The sequence below is a fragment of the Lupinus angustifolius genome, chromosome LG14 (genome assembly GCF_001865875.1).
Source record: "Lupinus angustifolius cultivar Tanjil chromosome LG14, LupAngTanjil_v1.0, whole genome shotgun sequence".
Classification (NCBI taxonomy): domain Eukaryota; kingdom Viridiplantae; phylum Streptophyta; class Magnoliopsida; order Fabales; family Fabaceae; genus Lupinus; species Lupinus angustifolius.
The window spans coordinates 9,288,865-9,304,505 of NC_032022.1; the positions used below are offsets into that span (position 1 = coordinate 9,288,865).

General features: G+C 34.4%; 2 protein-coding genes across 2 annotated transcripts; both read left to right on the forward strand.

The window, feature by feature from the left end:
• On the forward strand, positions 1–3,507 carry LOC109326051 (uncharacterized protein At1g10890-like). The gene is made up of 3 exons (XM_019558695.1): positions 1–415; positions 1,566–1,785; positions 2,966–3,507. The coding sequence occupies exons 1-3, from the start codon at positions 99–101 to the stop codon at positions 3,218–3,220; spliced, it is 792 nt and encodes a 263-aa protein (XP_019414240.1). The 5' UTR covers positions 1–98; the 3' UTR covers positions 3,221–3,507.
• Positions 11,743–13,258, forward strand: LOC109326362. The gene is made up of 4 exons (XM_019559051.1): positions 11,743–12,114; positions 12,230–12,594; positions 12,665–12,783; positions 12,939–13,258. The coding sequence occupies exons 1-4, from the start codon at positions 11,743–11,745 to the stop codon at positions 13,256–13,258; spliced, it is 1,176 nt and encodes a 391-aa protein (XP_019414596.1).

Here is a 15,641-nt window from a genome sequence, read left to right on the forward strand (position 1 = left end):
CAAAAAATGGGTGTGGGATTGAGGCATGAGAAGATGGTATGAGCAATTGAGAACAGAAGTGAAAGTGAACAATAGGGTTTTGAAGAAAGAACACAGACATGGGTCGTAGCTTATCACGATCACGGTCACGGTCTCCGTCATACAGAAGAAGAAGACATTCTCCGTCATCACCTATTTCTCATCGTCACTCCAGAACAACTTCTCGAAGAGACAGAACCACGCGCCGCCGTAGCAGAAGCAGAACCAGAAGCCGCTCTCCGATCCACAAACGTCGCCGTAGCAGAACTCCTAACCGCCGAAGCAGAAGGCACAGAAGCAGGAGTAGTAGTAGTTCTTCTCCCTCTCCTCCTCCTCCTCCTCCTAAATCACGTAGTCCTAGTCTTAAGCTCAAAAGAGATGAACTAGAAAAGAAAAGGTACTTGTCATTTCTTGATTTTAATTTTTTGTTGTAATAAATCATAGTAATTAGAAAATTGCTTATGAAATTGAAATCCAGATTAAAACGAAATTGCAATATTTCAAACTCGGTTTTGCTTAGTTTAGTTTAATTGTCAATGCCTGCACACATTCCCGGATCATGATATTTCAGTAATAAAATTCAATTATTGTGGATTTAGTTTTTTTAACGTTATGTTGTGTATATTGTAATTATGTACTATTGTGGAAAATGTGGCCGATATGGCTGTGAGTGTAGTTGTGATGCAGTTGTGGAGAATACTAAAACCATAACATTGCAGCTTCAACTTTAGTCGCGGACTCTGATTTAAAACGTTTTAGTAGTATTAGAATTATTATGAGTTTAGGGCATGTTTGGAATGCGTTTACAAATTTGAGTTGCAAGTACCCATGTTTTGCATTCTTAGTTTTGATTAGAAGTAGTTTACAGTAAATAACTTGGATGCTTTATTTTGAAGGTGGTTTGGTAGAATGGACATTGTTTGGAATTTGAATATTGTTAATCAAGTTAACGTTCAAATGTGTGGTTACAAGATTGACTTGAAAGGTTATAGATTCAGAAGGTATTATGATAAGACTCATAAGAGTAGTAGTTGAAAAGACAAAGTGAATGGTGAATGCTGAAGTATTTTTTAATGATGAATTATGTTTTTAAAGCTTCTTCAACCATGGTTTGCACTACAAACCCAGTTATAACTAAATACTGGGGATGCCAAACATTTTAGATTATCCAAAGTCACTTGCAAAATGCAACAGGTTAATTTCATTCTTTTCTGAAGGACGTTACTGCATAGTTCCAACTTGTTAAATAGGATAACAAACAATTGGTGCCTCCTTTACCTTCTGTTCCCTTGTTCTATTATTAACTTCCTTTCTTATGGATCAGAAACTTTGTTTGAGAGGCATGCCTTATAAGCATAATAAGCCAGTATTTCCATATCAAAGGGTGAACTGTTAGGAACTTAATCAACAAATATGAAGTGAAGCATTTATTTTATCTATTTCTGCTATTTTCTGGGTTTAGAAATTATGATGACTTTCTTTCACACATCCTTATTTTTGACTAATAACCATTTTTTCTCTCGTTCAATATTTGCATTTGGTATTAGGCGTCAAAATGAGGAAGAATTGAAACTATTGGAAGAAGAGACTGCTAGAAGAATTGAAGAAGTCATACGAAAAAATGTTGAGGAAAAGTTTAATTCAGAGGAAGTCAAGTTAGAAATAGAAAGGCGCATAGCAGATGGTGTGAAAAAATTGTTTGATGATGTTGAAGCTCAACTTGCAAAAGAAAAGGAAGATGCTCTTGCTGAAGCTAGAAGGAAAGAAGTAAGTAGTATGCTGAGACCCCACCCCTTTTTTATCTCTCGAATGAAAAATCATGTGTGAGTCATCAATCATGGATCATTCTCTTAATAAGTGGTATTATTATTATTATGTTGGAGGGGATTTCAAGCATTGAAATTATGGCATAATTTTATTGTGGGTAAACTATGTAGTAATTTGACTTGAGATACCTTTCGAGCACCTTTTCATAACAAGGTACCACTGCAGAGCCCAAGATTCCAAAATGAATTAGCTTCTCCGGTGTAAAATATTGATGATCCATATCATAAAGATTTGACAAAGTTTTACGTTAGTTGTTAACTATCTAACATAATCTCCGCCTTTTATCCAGGCTTATGATCGTCTATGTAATAGCATCAAGAACACATAGGCAATAAAAAAGTGTGTCATATATAGACTGAGTGTTAGGCGGTAGAATGTCAACAAGAGAATAGACTCCATGCAACAAAAAAGAGAATGTTGCATTGGATGAGTGGACACACTAGACAAGATAAGAGTAGAATTAAAATAATGAATGCATAAGGGAAAATGTTGGAATAGCTCATATTGTCAAAAAGATGGTAGAATCACGCCTTAGGTTGTTCAAACATGTATGGAGGAGACTAGTAGAAGCCTTATGAGGAGAATAGATCAAATGAATGTTAGCCCAATTTCTAGAGGAAGAGAGAGGCCAAGAAAAACCATAGGGTGAAATGATTAAGAAAAACATAGAGATCAATGTTTTGTCAATGAACATGATTTATGATAGATCATCCAGGTGTTGTTCGACCCATATAGTCGACCCCACAGTGAAATTAAGGCTTAGTTGTTGTTGAAGTGTAAAATATTAATGAAATGATATTATTAAAATAAGGTTCTTGAATATATAATCTGATTTCTAAATTAAATTATTTTTCATTTGCTTAAATTTCCATGTCTTTAATTGTCATTACTTGAAACTTCGTTGGTTGTTTCTCTCCCTGTGAAGCCTAAAAAATGTACAAGTAGCTGAATGTTCTATAAAAATGTGTATTGCTTAACCTATGGCTTTTTAGGAAGGCAGGCTAAATTCTTAATTGGTTTCCGCTTTATTTGATTTGGTGTCTATCATAGATACATTTAACTGCCAAAAAATAAGCATTTTCTCGTTTGAGGATTGTGATGTTTTCATGACATTCTGCAGGAACAAGCTCGAAAAGAGAGAGAAGAGCTGGATAAGATGCTTGAAGAGAATAGGAGGAGGGTTGAAGAGGCTCAAAGAAGAGAAGCTCTAGAGCAGCAACGAAAGGAGGAGGAACGGCAAAAGGAATTAGAGATGATTCAAAGACAGAAAGAAGAGGCTGCTCGGAGAAAGAAGCTGGAGGAGGAAGAAGAACATGCTAAGCGAATGAATTCTTTGGGTAAGAACAAATCTTGGTCAAAGCCTTACAGTTTGTAATTACTATGTGGTGTCATTAATGTAGCCCAACTCATTGTACCCTGTTAGAAAATAGATTTGTTTCACTCCTTAGCCAAATGATTGTGTTATGGAAATCATTTTTGAGAGGATATTAAATTTGATTTTCTTCACCAACCACAATCTTTGGTCCAAGAGTGACACTGGTGACACATGTGATGTTATCCCGTTAGAAACCATGAAGTTCAATGAAAGATATTGATATTCCCATAATTGAGCTTTCAACCTACTTTATTACAAGATCAAATATAGTTGAAAATACTATCTTCCATTCAAGCTACTACATTGTTGAAGGGAACTGATTGTTTGGACTTGACAAGGAACGTCGTGTTATAATTTGATCAATTGAATTTTTCATGTTCTAAGAGGATATTACCTAGTTTAGGTGAGAATTTGCATCTGTTCCAAACAACCCACACCAGATATGATACCCTGCTATGCTGTGATTTGTATATTTACCAAAACTCCTCAAGGTTATGTTTGAGAGTTGGGTTTTGGAAAGGAAAGAAGAGAAATTGAAAGCTTCATAGCTGTAAAATATACTTGTGAGATGACTCTGAAACATTCTGTTTCTATTTCGCTTTATCTCAAGCTCAACTTGCAAATGGATCATAGAAACAGAGGAAATATGGGATTGTCTTGCAAACAGAGTATAACTATCCTTAACTACTCGTGAATCTATTTTGGTATTGCCATTTGTATCTTACTATCTTTCATTGGAGTTAATCTTGGATTCCTGAACATACATAATATAGTAAGTTAGACATGTACACCTGCATCAGGCACACATCGTTGTGTCATTGTGGGAAAGATGTACTCAATTTAAGTTACACTTAATTTCAGTTATTTATTTTTTTAAGTCCAATGGTCCAAATGAGTGAAACTTAAAAGTTATCTACGATTTTTTTCTTTCTCTCTCCATTTATTTCACTTACCCCTATGATCTGTTGGATTTAAGAAAATAAATGGTTAAAATTGAGTTTAACTTAAATTGAGTGTAAACGGATCTTATATGAATATATAAGAAGAAATTTAAATTCAATTTGTAAAGTTTAAAATTTCAAAAATATCCAATTACCAGACGAGTTTCACTATCTTTGGCATAAAAAAAAAGGTTCTAAGGTTACTTAGAACCGTAGGCCTATTAGAAGAGGTCCTAGGTGAAGAAAATACAGTATGATGAGTGGTTTAATAGCATGGTACTTATAGACCAAAAGAAATGAGAATCAAACGCATTATTACTTTGATGATGATTCTTAAGTGTAGAACATTAAAATGCATTACTTATAAATTTATCTTCTTTGTATCCCATTGAATAAGTCTTTAAGGTGTTGGTTAGTGGTGTAAAACCTTGCTAGATTCCAAGATGACTAAAATGTCAAATATTCAATTACTAAGAACGACACTAGTTGGGATGAACACTCATGTACTCCAAAAGAGATTATTCTTGATAGTACAAAAAACATTGAATAGGTCTTTGAAAAGAGGCAATTTCAAATCATGAATGTCCATAAAAAAACATTGCTAGAGAAGTTTATTAATTGGCTAAGACCCGTCCATCCAGGCAGGGACAAATCCAGAACACTTATGAGTTGGGGTCCAATAAACTGAGCCACAATTTTAACCATAGCTAATTATAAAAAAACAAACTATTATGCAGCCATGTTTTAAGTTTGAAACCGTATCAAAGATGTAACTTAATGTGGCCAAGAGGGTACTCGAGTGAAGTCATAAATGAAGACAAAATCCTCTTGAAAATGACCACATTTCCTAGTTTAGTGTGGAAATGGCTCAGGATGATATCATCCACATATATAAGAATTACACTGATGTATTCCTTCAAATATGTTTGGCAAATAGACCACAACTCTACAATTACAGGGATGGATTTCTAAGTCTAGAACACTAGTATTTGCCAAAACGAGTTCATGGCTATCATATCCAATTATTATTTAACTCATCTCTAGCCTTTTTAAACCTTACTAGTATCTTCACTCTCAAAAGAAGGCAATGTCAAAAATGTTAATTGAAATGTTCAATGGAGGGATTGTAATTCCAAACACCAACAATTTTATTCTCTCCTCTTATTAGTCATAAAAAGGACCACAATTATATTTTTGTGTAGAATATCGTGCATTGAATTCTGCCATAATGTGACTATTGATGAATTACTTGATGAACTGGGTGACACAACAATTTAATCTAAGATTGATTTTAAGATTAGGTTATCAATAAATTTAATGTAATTTGCACATGAAAATTATCAATCTTTTTTTTTTGAGTTCTTCAATTCTTCATATCTTACTTAGTTCTGGTAATTAGTGATTCCTGGCTAAAAGTAATGAATGTTGATCTTATTATTCTGTTATAATAAATGATTGATTTGTTAAAAAAATTGTTTACCCAATTCTTAATAAAATAATCTTATACTTGAATGATACATATTGTTTAACTATTTTAAAAATATATTCCCAATAAATAAAATTAGAAAATACAATAAAGTAAAATCTCCAAAACAATATCTACAAATAATTTTCGAAAAAATCACAATTCATGTGAGATAAACATATTAATTTAAGGTGATGGTGTGGCCCTCTGAGTCCTATGGTCGGTCACTTCCAATGGTTCCTATGCTTTTGAACTTGCATCTTAAATATTCCTTTGGGAAAAGATAGGTAAGGAACAATCACATTCATTCTTTGTACCATCATAAGCAACAATCAAATTCATTCTTTGTACCATCATATGCCAAAGTGTATTACATTTTGTCTGGGCCTACTGAAATTGAATTGTTGCCTTTACACCTAAGACTTTGAGATTGAGTAAATCATTATTGTCAACACTATAATTGGTTTCTCTCAAAAGTAGATCTTAACAAACCATTTGATAAGATTGTGATCAAATAACACTTTGATATTGGTGGTCATCTTAAAAGCTCAATCAAGTTATTATACATTTAGTGAAATATCTAAAAAGAAAGTCCTGTGAGAATGTGAAATTTAATTTGTACACAAAATTTTACCCACCAATTTTTTTCAGTTATGCTCCAAACTATCTCTTTGCAATAAGAAGTGATATGTAACCTGTAATTCATAGAATAAACAAATCTCAAAATTCTATTGAAAACAGAGAACATATATATAAACCAAAGGTTTTACCATTATTTTAAATTGTGAACAGTATTATGTGATGAAGTTGCAATATTATAATGCTAATAATTGTTACAATCGCATTACAACATAATTGTAGTGTGCACTGGATTACAATGGAGTGGTCACATCGAATTATAGAGACTATATTAAGTCATTCAAGCCCCATTGAATTACAATTAGTTTTAAAATATATTTTTAACCACAAAAAATTTACACCATAATCTATATCATAACTGTAATAATCACGATTATAGTAACCTCAATCACAATTACAGCTACAATTTAAAACAATGTGTTAGTTCAGAATAATGGTTGACTTGATTGTCAATTCACTTAGATATGTATGGGTAGGAATAAAGAAGCAAGTAACAATTTAAAGAAAATACAAACTAAAACAATAAATATTGATCGCAAGAGTGCGCCACCATCTACCGGCAAGTGATAGAAGATCACTCACTCTTGTTCAATTTAGCCATCCTTATTACCACAAATATTACCACAAACAAAGACATCATTAAAAAAGCAATGGCATATGCATGTGTCTTGTGCTTTGTTCCTTTTCATATTTTCTTTTGAAATCTTCTCAAATTAGAAAGCTTAATTTGTTGATAGTGACACTTCCACTTGCGATAAGAATAGTATCAAATCAATTAGACAGTTAGCAATGATTATTAATATTTCTAACTTTCAACCCACACCAACTTCAAATCGGGGCCGAGAAAGTAATTCTTCTAATGTAAAATTTAGAATAGAGTCTTCTAAATTTTGCAAACTAAGAGTTCAATTTTGTAGTTGATAAATTAATTGATTAATTAAAATTGTTGGATAAATTAAGAGTGTAATATTTATACACTGTCACTATAAAAATTTATACATAATATATTATCTACCATTCATTTGAATTACTTTTTTGAAGAGTCAATAATGATTAAATGTGATTGATGAACTATTCAATAACAATGTATAAAACTTATACGCTACCTGTATATATATATTTTTTTCATCAATTAATTGGTTATGAGCATGGTTTGATTTTAGGTGGTGATAAGTAATCAAACCAAATAACACAGTTTTATTTGAATTGGTCCAGCTCCTAATGTCTCATGGTGCAAAAATCGAACCATACTAACTATATATGATGTACACATTTAATTTCTTCGAAAATGAAAATCGTAGAAATCTTAACAATTTCAAGTGGAAAAAATGAAGAAAGGTATATAATTATAATTAGAGCATTCTCAACATTCTTTATCCTTAAATCGATCTTACAACTTATTTTATAATTGTTTATATTTTTCATTAAATTCAACAAATTTTCTACTTTTCATTCCAATGGTGCAACTCACCTTTTATCCTTAATGGACTCCACCACTTGTCTACTTTTTACCGCGCTCACTAAAGCGAGTGGGTGTTGTTAAATAATTGAAAGTATAGAATTAATAGTAGGCATTATTAAATGTCTAATTTATACTTTTAACAACGTTCGTTCAAACAAACATCGTTAAATGTCTACTTTATACTTTTAATAGTGCTCACTCAAACGAGCGAGGTTAAATGTATACTTTTAACATCGCTTGCTCAAACGAACACAGTTAAATGTGTATTTTCTACTTTTAACCGCGCTCACTCAAACGAGCGATGTCGAATGTCTATTTCCTACTTTCAGTAGTGCTCGCTCAAACGAGTGCGGTTAACTTTCTTTAAATCTGAAGAAAATAGAGTCATTGTATTTTATTCCCCTTTTCATTGTTGGTTAATATGTTTCCCTATCTCTTTCTTCATTTTTTGATTATTTTAAGGGCTTTGTAGAAATAAGAATCGTGCTCTAATTAGAGAGCGGTTCTCTATTTATGGACAAGAATGTATCACTCCCCGCCATACCAAAATTTATGGACAGTTCTTATTTTGTTAAGGACTACCGCTGAAAATGCTCTTATTGTCCTAATGAAAGAAAATAATTCAACACAGAAATTAAGATTCCACACTACGCCATATATCGTAATAAACATCGGTCATTCAACAACGTAATTTTGAACGACGCTGTTGAAAATGAGGCGGAAGAACATCAACAACGCATAATAAAACAAGCGTTGTCAATTTGTGTAACTTCAATAACGCATTCTTGACAAAAAGTTGTTGAACATCAATAACGTTAGCGCTGACTTGAATAATTTATGTTTAACATCGCATTTAATAGGAAACGATGTTGATGTTAATATATGCAACATCACATAATTAAGGAAGCGCTATTGAAGATGACATAGTAACCGCACTTGCTTAATTATGCGATGTTGATTTTTTACGACTTTTTAAATGTCTGAGATATTAATGGCGACAGTTATATGCGTCTCTTTGTTTGTTGAAATATTAATGATTGAGTGGTTATGCGTTTCTTGGTTGTTGAAATATTAATGGTTGAATGATACGTTATGCGTCTATTCGTTTATTGAAATATTAATGGTATTATGGTTCACTCATCTATAAATATTGTGGTTCACTCAATGTTCTATTTCATCAGTAAGAGTATGTTATAGGAGGAAAAAACACAAAGTAGTAAAAAAAAGAGCAACCATTAATGTTTCAAGGAAAAAAATGTATAGAGGAGTAAAGAGAAAAATGACCCAAATTTGTATAGAGGAGTCGAGGAAAAAGTTGTATTTCTGTTTCAGAATCATGTCAAGGAGGTCTTTAATAACTTTTGATTTTGCAAAAGGACCCAGATTTCAGAAGGAAGGTGACTATCATACAAGATTTATGTGAGATGAATATTTAGTTCATTGATCTCTTTCATTTAATTGATTGATCTCTTTCAATTGAAAGGAAATCAAAGGAAAATGATCAATGAATTATTTTTCTTCATCCACAATTCATTAAGTTCATTGATTTCCTTCATGGCAAAAGGACCGAGATTTTAAAAGGAAATCAATGAACTGTTATAGAAGATTTGTATAGAGGAGTCGATGAAAAAAGGACCTAGATTAATTTGTAAAGTATTGAGTTTAATTCATTCGGCTCTTTCATTTTCAAAACGGTCCCAGATTTCAGAAGGGAAGTGTTGTTATACAAGATTTTTGTGAGATGGAGTTTTATATAGAGGAGCCGAGGAAAAAATTATTTCCTTCATTGAAATCATTTTCATTTTATTCTTGATTTGCCAAATCATTTAGTTTATTATGTTCACATGTACCAAATCAATTAGTTCATCATAATGTATTTTGCCTCTCTGATTGAATAATAAAACAATTATTTTGGATGTTAATTTCTATTTTTTGTTAATTATTTGAATGATTATTTTCTGTAATTCTTTTGCTGTTCATTATTAATAAATTAAACACAATAAACAAATTAACAATAATTAATAGATACAAAAACAAATTAACAAAAATATTTAATATTTTTCCAGTTTCCTATTAGCAAACACAATTATATAGTAATATACTTCATGACAACTTCATCTTAAATAACTTTAATTCATGTTGTATAAATAGTTTCCAGTTATGTAAAATGTTAATTTTATAGCGCATAACTACGATCACGCTGTTAAATTAGAAAATAAGTTCAGTTTAACATCGTATAATTAATATAGCGTTGTTGAAAATAAATAGTAAATAGCTGGATATACAACAACATCGTAAACCTTAATATGCGCTATTGAAGATGTCAATACAACAATACTACTTTAACCTGCGCCGTTGAAGATGTGTTAATGAAAATAAGTAGTAAACAGCTGGATACACAACAACATTGCAATCCTTAACATGTGTTGTTGAAGATGTAAATACAACAGCGCTACTGTTAGTATGCATGTTAAGTGCCAAAATGTTAATGAAATGTATATGATTTTGGGGCTCTTTGTGTGGATTTATGATGTAATTGCATACAATTTCCGATAATCTAGTAATCTTATAATCTTTAGGAATTTAATTATGTGTTGTTGTTTGCAGGTTAAGAAATGATGAATAAAGGAGGAAAAAAGAGAAGAATAAGTTTCTGAACAACACAAGCCTCGCCCAAGCGAGGTGTTCAGGTATGGAAAGTCATCTTATCTCGCTCAGGCGAGGTGTTCAGGTGTGGAGAGGCATCTTCTCTTGATCAAGTGAGAATCTCTAGCTTGTGCGAGACAGTAACAATTAGTGCCTGATATAGGCAGTCCTGGAAAGAAAAGGTGGCATTGAAACACTTCTGAAAGGTATTGGAACACGAAAATATAGGAGATTAGGATAGAAATCGTGGAAACGATTCTATTTCACATTATTCCTTGAATAACTTCATGATCAGAGTGTTGTAATGGCAAGGATGAGTGGCTAGTTCTTCGTTGTTGGGATTTGAAATGTAATATTCTTACCTTGTACTCCTGGATTCAATTCTAATGTAATTGTTATTTGATTTTGGGAAGTTTATCCCATTCTTAATACATGAGTTTAATTAGCTACTGATTTCTTGTTCTTGGGTTCAAGTTTAATTGGAATGTTAAATTTGACACATGATTTAGATTATCTTCCTTCATACATCATTATTTCAGGAATGAATAATGATGTATGAATTGCTTTTACATTATTTTTAATGCTAGTTAACCAGTCAATTAGCCAAGGAATTGATAATTGAGTGATTATCCAAGGATTTTACACTCAAGGAATTGATGTAAATGAATTGCCGAAAATGTGCATCAGAATTAATAACTTCGTAAGTTGTTTGGAATTGAATCTATGGATGTCAAAAGGGAAAGATGATGAATTTCGATCCCAACGCTTTTAAATTCGTAGTTAGTTTTTATTTTTATTTAACCTTGTTACAAAACCATTATCAATATATCAAACAAATTCGTGTAAATGGATACTCAATTCATTCTTGTCGGAATTAGTGTAAATCTACTCTACTCCCCGAGGACAATATCCCGGTACTTTACCGGATTTTATTACTTGTACGATACAGTGCACTTGCCGTTCCATAAATATCTAACAAGTTTTTGGCTGCGTTGCCGGGGAGCAATGTGTGATTTATATTAGTTTCTGAAGACAGTTCATTGAGTAGTTGTAATTTTTTTTTTTTGTAAGTAGTTTTTGTTTTTTATTACACTCTGTGCTAACCCTTGCTGTAGTCTTCTCATTTATGCTCTTGAGAGGAATGGTTATTGAAGATCAATTGCAGTTTAATCAAGAGATTGAGCGATCAACCAAGAGCAACAGGAAGAAACAAAAAGACAAGAAGAAGCAGGGTACTCAGGAGGCACAGTCTAGTTCTCAATAGACAACAATCTCAGAACCTCAATCTAAAAAAATGGAGAATGCAAATGCTGCAACTTGAAATAATGAGAGACCTAATCCTCCAAGAAGGACATTTGGTTATTATGCAATGTATCAAGGTTTGAGGCACTACTCAAGCATTATTATTCCACACACAGAAAGAACAGTAGAAATTAAGCCAGCATATCTGAATCTGGTTAGTGCACACCAATTCTATGGGAAGGATTACGAAGAACCTTATGCACATCTAGACAATTTTTATGAATTGGTGGCAACAATGGGTTATACTGATATTGAAAGGGAGGCTGCATACATGATGTTGTTCCCATTCTCTCTATTGGGCGAAGCTAGGGAGTGGCTAAAATCACATCCAACTCAGAGCTTGACTAGTTGGAGTAACTTGGAGTCAAAGTTTTTGACAAGGTTCTTCCACCAACTCGGTATGTGCATGCGAAATTTGAGATATCAACTTTCAGGTAAGGTGCAAATGAATCATTTTATGAAGTTTGGGAGCGTTTTCAGATGGTGTTGAGAAAATTCCCCAACCATGGTTTTGAAGATATAGATCAGTTTAACATATTCTGCAATGATTGAAGCCTAAGACCAAGAAGATTTTAGATGCAGCAGGAGGTGGAACAATGATGGTTGTGGATGTTGAACAAGCTACAAGGATCTTAATTGCCTTATCTTCAACAAATAGGCAAGCACAACACAATCGAAGGTCAGTACAAAAGAGAGGAGTGCTTGATTTGAATACATCATATGCTATCTTAGCACAAAACAAGATTCTGACTAAACAAATTGAAGCACTTACAAAGCAAATGTCCAAGTTGCCACAACAACTAAATGTTGTGCAACTCTCCCCGAGTCAACAACAAATGTTGAGGTGTGATTTTTGTGAAGGTGATCATTTAACTGGTCATTGTTCTATGCCAAGTGCTAATCAGACAGAAGAAGTGCAGTATGTCAACAACTAACCTAGACAAGGAAATTTCTCCCACAACCCTTCGTATAATAATCAATTTCTGCAGGGTTGGATGGGCAATCAGAATCGGAATCATGGTTGGAGACCAGAAGCAAGGCCATTTAATAGACAACCATCATTTCAGCAACCATTCCAACAGGATCAACATCCACCAATGCATGAAAGGCTAGCCAAATTGGAGGATAGTTAGGAAAAATTCATGCAAGTGTCAATCACAAACCAGAAAAATACTTAAGCATCTATCAGGAATCTGGAAACACAGGTGGGTCAGTTGGCAAAATAGATGGCATAACAGCATTCAGATCACCAACATTTTTCAGCCAACACTCAGACTGACCCCAAGGAACATTGTAAAGCTATTACTACTAGGAGCGGGAAGGTGATTGGTAAGGATGTTGGTGAGAATTTGGTGGTGGAGGAAGAGGTGCTGAAAAAAAAGAGATTGAGGGAGAAAAAAAGTGAGTCTGTAGAGACACAAGATGATGAAAATATAACTAGTGAGGAAGTGAATAAACAAAAAGAGGGAGAAAAGAAGAGTGATCTGTCACAACTGAAGAATCTTCCTTATCCAAAGAATTCTTCCAAGAAAGACAAGGAGAGACAATATACAAGATTCATGGACATATTCAAGAACCTTTAGATCAATATACCTTTTATGGAGGCCATGGAACAAATACCTACTTATGCCAAATTCATGAAGGATATGTTGACAAGGAAGAGGAAGTTTTCTGAGGAGACAGTGACACTTGAAGCTGGTTGTAGTGCAATAATTCAAAAGTCTTTACCTGAAAAGACTAAGGATCTGGGAAGCTTCACAATACCAGTCACTATTGGAGAGTTATCTGTTAGGAAAGCACTACTAGATTTGGGTGCTAGTATTAATCTCATGCATTTGTCTATGCTGAAAAAAATTGGAGATTTAGAGATCAAACCCATGAGGATGACTCTGCAGCTTGCAGATAGGTCAATGAAATTTTCGTATGGGGTTGCAGAAGATGTCCTTGTTAAGGTAGACAAATTGGTATTTACAGTTGACTTCGTGATGATGGATATTGAAGAGGATGCAGAAGTTCCTCTGATTTTGGGCAGACCTTTCATGAAGACTACTAGGGTGAATATTGATGTTGATGAGGGCAAGCTAAAAGTCAAAGGACAAGACGATGAAGTGAACTACAATGTATTTGAAGCCATGCATCCTCCGAAGGACAAACAACATTGTTTCAAAGTAGATGTCGGTGAAGAACTATACATGAATGACACACATCTACACAAAAGTAGTCTTTCAGAGAAAGCTTTGATGGTTGCACCGGAAGGTATAAATGTAGAAGATGATAATAGTTTTGAGACTTGTGTAGCATAGCTAGGTGTATACCGAGAGGTCTCATTTCAGCAGCTCCAAACTGAGGATGGAGGTAATAAATTAGTCGTTATCAGCAGCACTTTATCACCTGGGGAAGAACAAAGATTGATTGAAGTCCTGAAGGCAAATGATGGAGCAACAAAATTGCAAGATCCAGCATCTCAAAAAAGCTGGATAATTAATGGGCAAATAGTCAAACCATACTTGGGTGGTGACGTCGAGCGGCTCACCACAATCATCAACTTATCAGAAGCTTAACAGATCAGGCGTCGAGCTAATGACGTTAAACAAGTACTAACTGGAAGGCAATCCAGCTTTATTTTCTGTTTGCATTAGTATACCCAAAAAAACAATAAACAAGAACAAGAGAAAATTTATGGGCCTCGCCTAGGCGAGGAAGGTGGTCTTTCAATCCCAAACCCCTCGCCCAGGCGAGACATGCCTCGCTCAAGCGCAATTAATTTGGGTTGCTTTCTGTTTCTCCCTCGCCCAAGCGAGGATGATGACAGACCTTTCAGTTCTGAAACCTCATTCAAGCGAGAGATTCTCGCCCGGGCGAGAGAGTACAAACTCTTCAGTTCTGAAATCTCGCCCAAGCGAGAGTTCCTCGCCCGGGCGAGAGGGCACGAGTTTTGTTTTTAAAAGGGGGTTGTGGGGTTCATTCCCTCACACCCTATTGCAAAGAAACCAAAAACTCTAAGCTCGTGCCCTCTCCAAAAGTTGGATCCCTTCATCATCTATTGCACACACACACACACCAGCAAGTACCATGAGCAGAATATAAGTGCATTTTTCATTTCATCATATTCTCATTTGTGAATTGCGTTAAGATTCAATCATTTTAGGCACATTTAGGATGGATTAGTTGCTCTCGATGCTATATTGTTGTTATTGTGCATTGCATTGTATTATGGAACCATGAGTATCATCATCAAAATCAATGGGGTTTCTGAATGGGAAACCCCAGTTTAGCTCATAACTGTGATATTCTTGTATGATTAAATCATTCAATGTGTTTTATAGGACAAAAATTTGTGGCTAACAAGAACCCCCCTCCTAAGAAGTTGAGAGAAATTTCAACTTCACAGGCCTCTGAGTATGACCAGACTATTTTCAAGAAAAAGGGGAAACAAGAACGATATAACCTACTCCTCAATTGGATTTTAGTTCCTAAGAGGAGGGTACAATTGGAGACGAATGAATATCCCGCTTTTACAATACCTTTGACTATGCTGACATGGTGGGGAGTGGCAACCCCAAATGACAAGTTCGACCTCGACGTCGTTCGTGAATTCTATGCCAATGCTTGCCCATTGGAGGGAGAAGAAGTTGCATACAAATCTTGGGCCCGGGGGAAGACTATCTTGTTTGATAGAGACACTGTCAACGATTTGCTGGACAACCCTTTTGAGGCACGAGAAGGGGAATTGTGCCAGTTTTATGCTGCTGAAGTTGATGGTACGTTCAATGTTGGGGACACTACTGCGCAACTATGTGTACCCGGAAGGTCATTTAGCACCAATCCTGATGGACAACCCCTCCGGATTTACCGGAAGCATATGACCGCCCTGGCCCAAGTTTGGATGATATTCTTGTTAAACAACGTGATCCCAAACAGTCACGTGTCGTCATTGCCCCTTTCTGCTTTTTGCATCATTTATGC

Coding starts and splice junctions, on each gene's coding strand:
- LOC109326051 (XM_019558695.1), top strand. CDS start 99: ATGGGTCGTAGCTTATCACGATCACGGTCACGGTCTCCGTCATACAGA. Junction 416..1,565: donor GATGAACTAGAAAAGAAAAG/GTACTTGTCATT, acceptor ATTTGGTATTAG/GCGTCAAAATGAGGAAGAAT. Junction 1,786..2,965: donor CTGAAGCTAGAAGGAAAGAA/GTAAGTAGTATG, acceptor GACATTCTGCAG/GAACAAGCTCGAAAAGAGAG.
- LOC109326362 (XM_019559051.1), top strand. CDS start 11,743: ATGTATCAAGGTTTGAGGCACTACTCAAGCATTATTATTCCACACACA. Junction 12,115..12,229: donor GATATCAACTTTCAGGTAAG/GTGCAAATGAAT, acceptor CAATGATTGAAG/CCTAAGACCAAGAAGATTTT. Junction 12,784..12,938: donor CATCCACCAATGCATGAAAG/GCTAGCCAAATT, acceptor AACATTTTTCAG/CCAACACTCAGACTGACCCC.